Genomic DNA, 3046 nt, shown 5'->3' with positions numbered 1-3046 from the left:
GTGTTACACTTTGCTTGCACACGAACCATTCACGTTGAAAAGATACATGTAATATGCATTCATATAGGCCTAAATCGATGACATCATCAGTGCGAACCCCAATAGCTTCATTCATTTTAGCCCAACGCCATCGAAGGAAAGATAGGTACTTGTTCTTAACGTTAAGCAATATTAAGTTGATTGGGTAATGGTTTCTTAGTTTTTTCAAATTAAACATATGGTTAACGTATTTTTTAATCATTCCATGTTACGAAAAGCTATGTGTTTATCCTATTCCCTACAATACCGTACCTAGACCTAGATGTTCATTTCATTTTCAACTACTTAAAGATAAAAAAAGATAAAAACGTCAACAAACTCATATCGGGTACCGCTGTTTTGATATGAGCAGAAATTTGTATTTGATTAATGCGACAAACACCGATTGCAAAGAGATTGAACGACACATTTTGGCCCCACTATGTATTAAGTAGGCCTAATCAAGTGTGTCTTATGTATGCCAAACAGTAATAGGACTGAGTAAGACTTTAAGCAGTGCTTGTGTAAGTGGGTTTTGGAGGGCGAGGCGAGCGTGGTGAGGACTTAACTTCCCATCGGACAGGCTAATAATGATTCCAAACAGTGATGTGCCAGGGAGCCAGGGATAGGGCAATGGTGCCACACAGGGATTTGCCTATGGATAGTGCAATGATGTAAAAAAGGATTTGCCTATGGATAGGGCAGTGGTTCAAAACAAGAACTGAATGTGCCTATGGATAGGACAATAATGCTAAACAGGGATGTGCCAATGGATAAGGTAATGATGCCAAGCAGAGATGTGCATATAGATTGGGCAGTGGTGCCAAACAGTGATGTGCCTATGGATAAGACAATGGTTACAAACAGGGATGTGCCTATGGATAAGACAATGGTTACAAACAGGGATGTGCCTATGGATAGGACAATGGTTCCAAACAGGGATGTGCCTATGGATAGGACAGTGGTTACAAACAGGGATGTGCCTATGGATAGGACAATGGTTCCAAACAGGGATGTGCCTATGGATAAGACAATGGTTACAAACAGGGATGTGCCTATGGATAGGACAGTGGTTACAAACAGGGATGTGCCTATGGATAAGACAATGGTTACAAACAGGGATGTGCCGATGGATAGGACAATGGTTCCAAATAGGGATGTGCCTATGGATAGGACAGTGGTTACAAACAGGGATGTGCCGATGGATAGGACAATGGTTCCAAATAGGGATGTGCCTATGGATAGGACAGTGGTTACAAACAGGGATGTGCCTATGGATAGGGCAGTGGTGCCAAACAGTGATGTGCCTATGGATAAGACAATGTTTACAAACAGGGATGTGCCTATGGATAGGACAGTGGTTCCAAACAGGAATGTGCCAGTGGTGACAGTGTCAAGTAGGGATGTGTCTATGGATAGGGCATGTGTGCCAAACAGGGATTTGGCTATGGATACGACAGTGGTTCCAAACTGGGATGTTGTGCCTATGAATTGGGTAGTGGTTCCAAACAGGGATGTGCCTATGGATAGGGCAGTGGTTCCAAACAGGGATGTGCCAATGGGCGCAGTGCCAAGTAGGGATGTGTCTATGGATTGGACAATGGTGCCAAACAGGGATGTGTCTATAGATAGGGCAGTGGTACAAATAGGGATGTGCCTATGAATAGGACCAATAGGCCTAACAATAATCAAAAAACAATTCATTTAAAGATCTGTAGTATTGATTAGTACCGGTAATCATCATTATCATCAACATCATCATTATAATTTTTATCATCATTACCACCAACAACACCATCATTATCATCATCATCACTATCGTCATCATCATCATCATCATCACCATCATCATCCTCAAGCCATCAACCTCATTATCAACATCAAATCACCATCATAAAACAACACACCATCATCATCATTATCATCATCATCAACAACAACAACATAAAAAACACCGCTATCGTCATCTATTTTTAAAGCTGAAGAAAACTGTAAAATAGTAATTGTCACTCAAAACTATGTTAAGTCGCTTCTGTTCGTTGAGAAAGAGAATGGTTTAGTGGTTTCCTCTCCGAAACATTAATCTCGTGTGGTTTAATGTAAACGACCATATATCCAATGACTAACATACATTATCATATAATTTATGTTATTTTTAGCAACATTCAGCTGACAGACCTTGAAATTTGGCCCTTCAATCATTTCAATTGTGGGATCGTATACATTTTATAATGGCGCGTATAATGTCCATACGAATACCAATATGTGGTCTCAATGTGAATTTACATCCGGGTATCTGTTTTTTCCGCGTTATTACATCTAGCTGTTACTCATTGATGACACAGGAGGTTTTACAATGTTAGGCCCATATAGCAAGCCCGCTGTGACGTTTCGTGATCTTTACCTCACAGGGCTGTGACTTGCGTTCCAGCGTTCAGTCAATTTGTGATCACGACTCCAAACAGAGTAAAATTTCGAGTTAATATTCGTCGACGTAGAAATGAAGACGACAGTTTCAATATATCAAATACAGTGATTCTAATCTATAAAATTATTTAATGAATAAAGGTTAAAACTAGAAAAACACTGCCTCTATTGGCTCAACTTGCTGAATTGAAGGCCTAGGAGCAATTCGACTGACGGTGTGAATTTAAGTGTTAAATATTGGGTGCCCCATACGTGTTTAAGTCATTAGATTTGTATCCCAATTCTATTATTAATTAAGACATACTCTCAATTGCGCTTAAAATTATTCATCATTGTATATACCAATTTATGAGCGGTAAACTCCAATCTTTTTACAGTTATATAGGAAGTTTCAGTCCAATTTGGCCATCTTCTTAATGTTTTTTTCATGCCTCTAGTTAGCAGGTCCTCATGCATCCAGTTTTTCCAAACAGTTCTGTTTTGTGCTCTTATTTTAACGATTGGTATGAGCTTCAATCTTTCAGGTAGTCCAGAAAACCATAACGTTTTCTCCCCCTTTGTGGTTTCCCAAAAAACTGTTTTTAGTAAGTGATTCTTGTCT

At 39.4% G+C, this 3046-nt stretch overlaps 1 protein-coding gene across 1 annotated transcript; it reads left to right on the top strand.

Moving 5' to 3' along the window:
- Window positions 1-766: 766 nt before the first annotated feature.
- Window positions 767-1681, top strand: LOC117123447. The gene has a single exon (XM_033269362.1). It carries the CDS (start codon window positions 767-769, stop codon window positions 1679-1681), a length of 915 nt encoding a protein of 304 aa, XP_033125253.1.
- The last annotated feature ends 1365 nt before the right edge of the window (window positions 1682-3046 follow it).

Source organism: Anneissia japonica, unplaced genomic scaffold (assembly GCF_011630105.1).
Source record: "Anneissia japonica isolate Jap-2015-1 unplaced genomic scaffold, ASM1163010v1 scaffold287717_len1600092_cov198, whole genome shotgun sequence".
NCBI classification, from domain to species: domain Eukaryota; kingdom Metazoa; phylum Echinodermata; class Crinoidea; order Comatulida; family Comatulidae; genus Anneissia; species Anneissia japonica.
The sequence above is the reverse complement of the archived record's forward strand: the minus strand, read 5'-3'. Positions and strand labels throughout refer to the sequence as shown.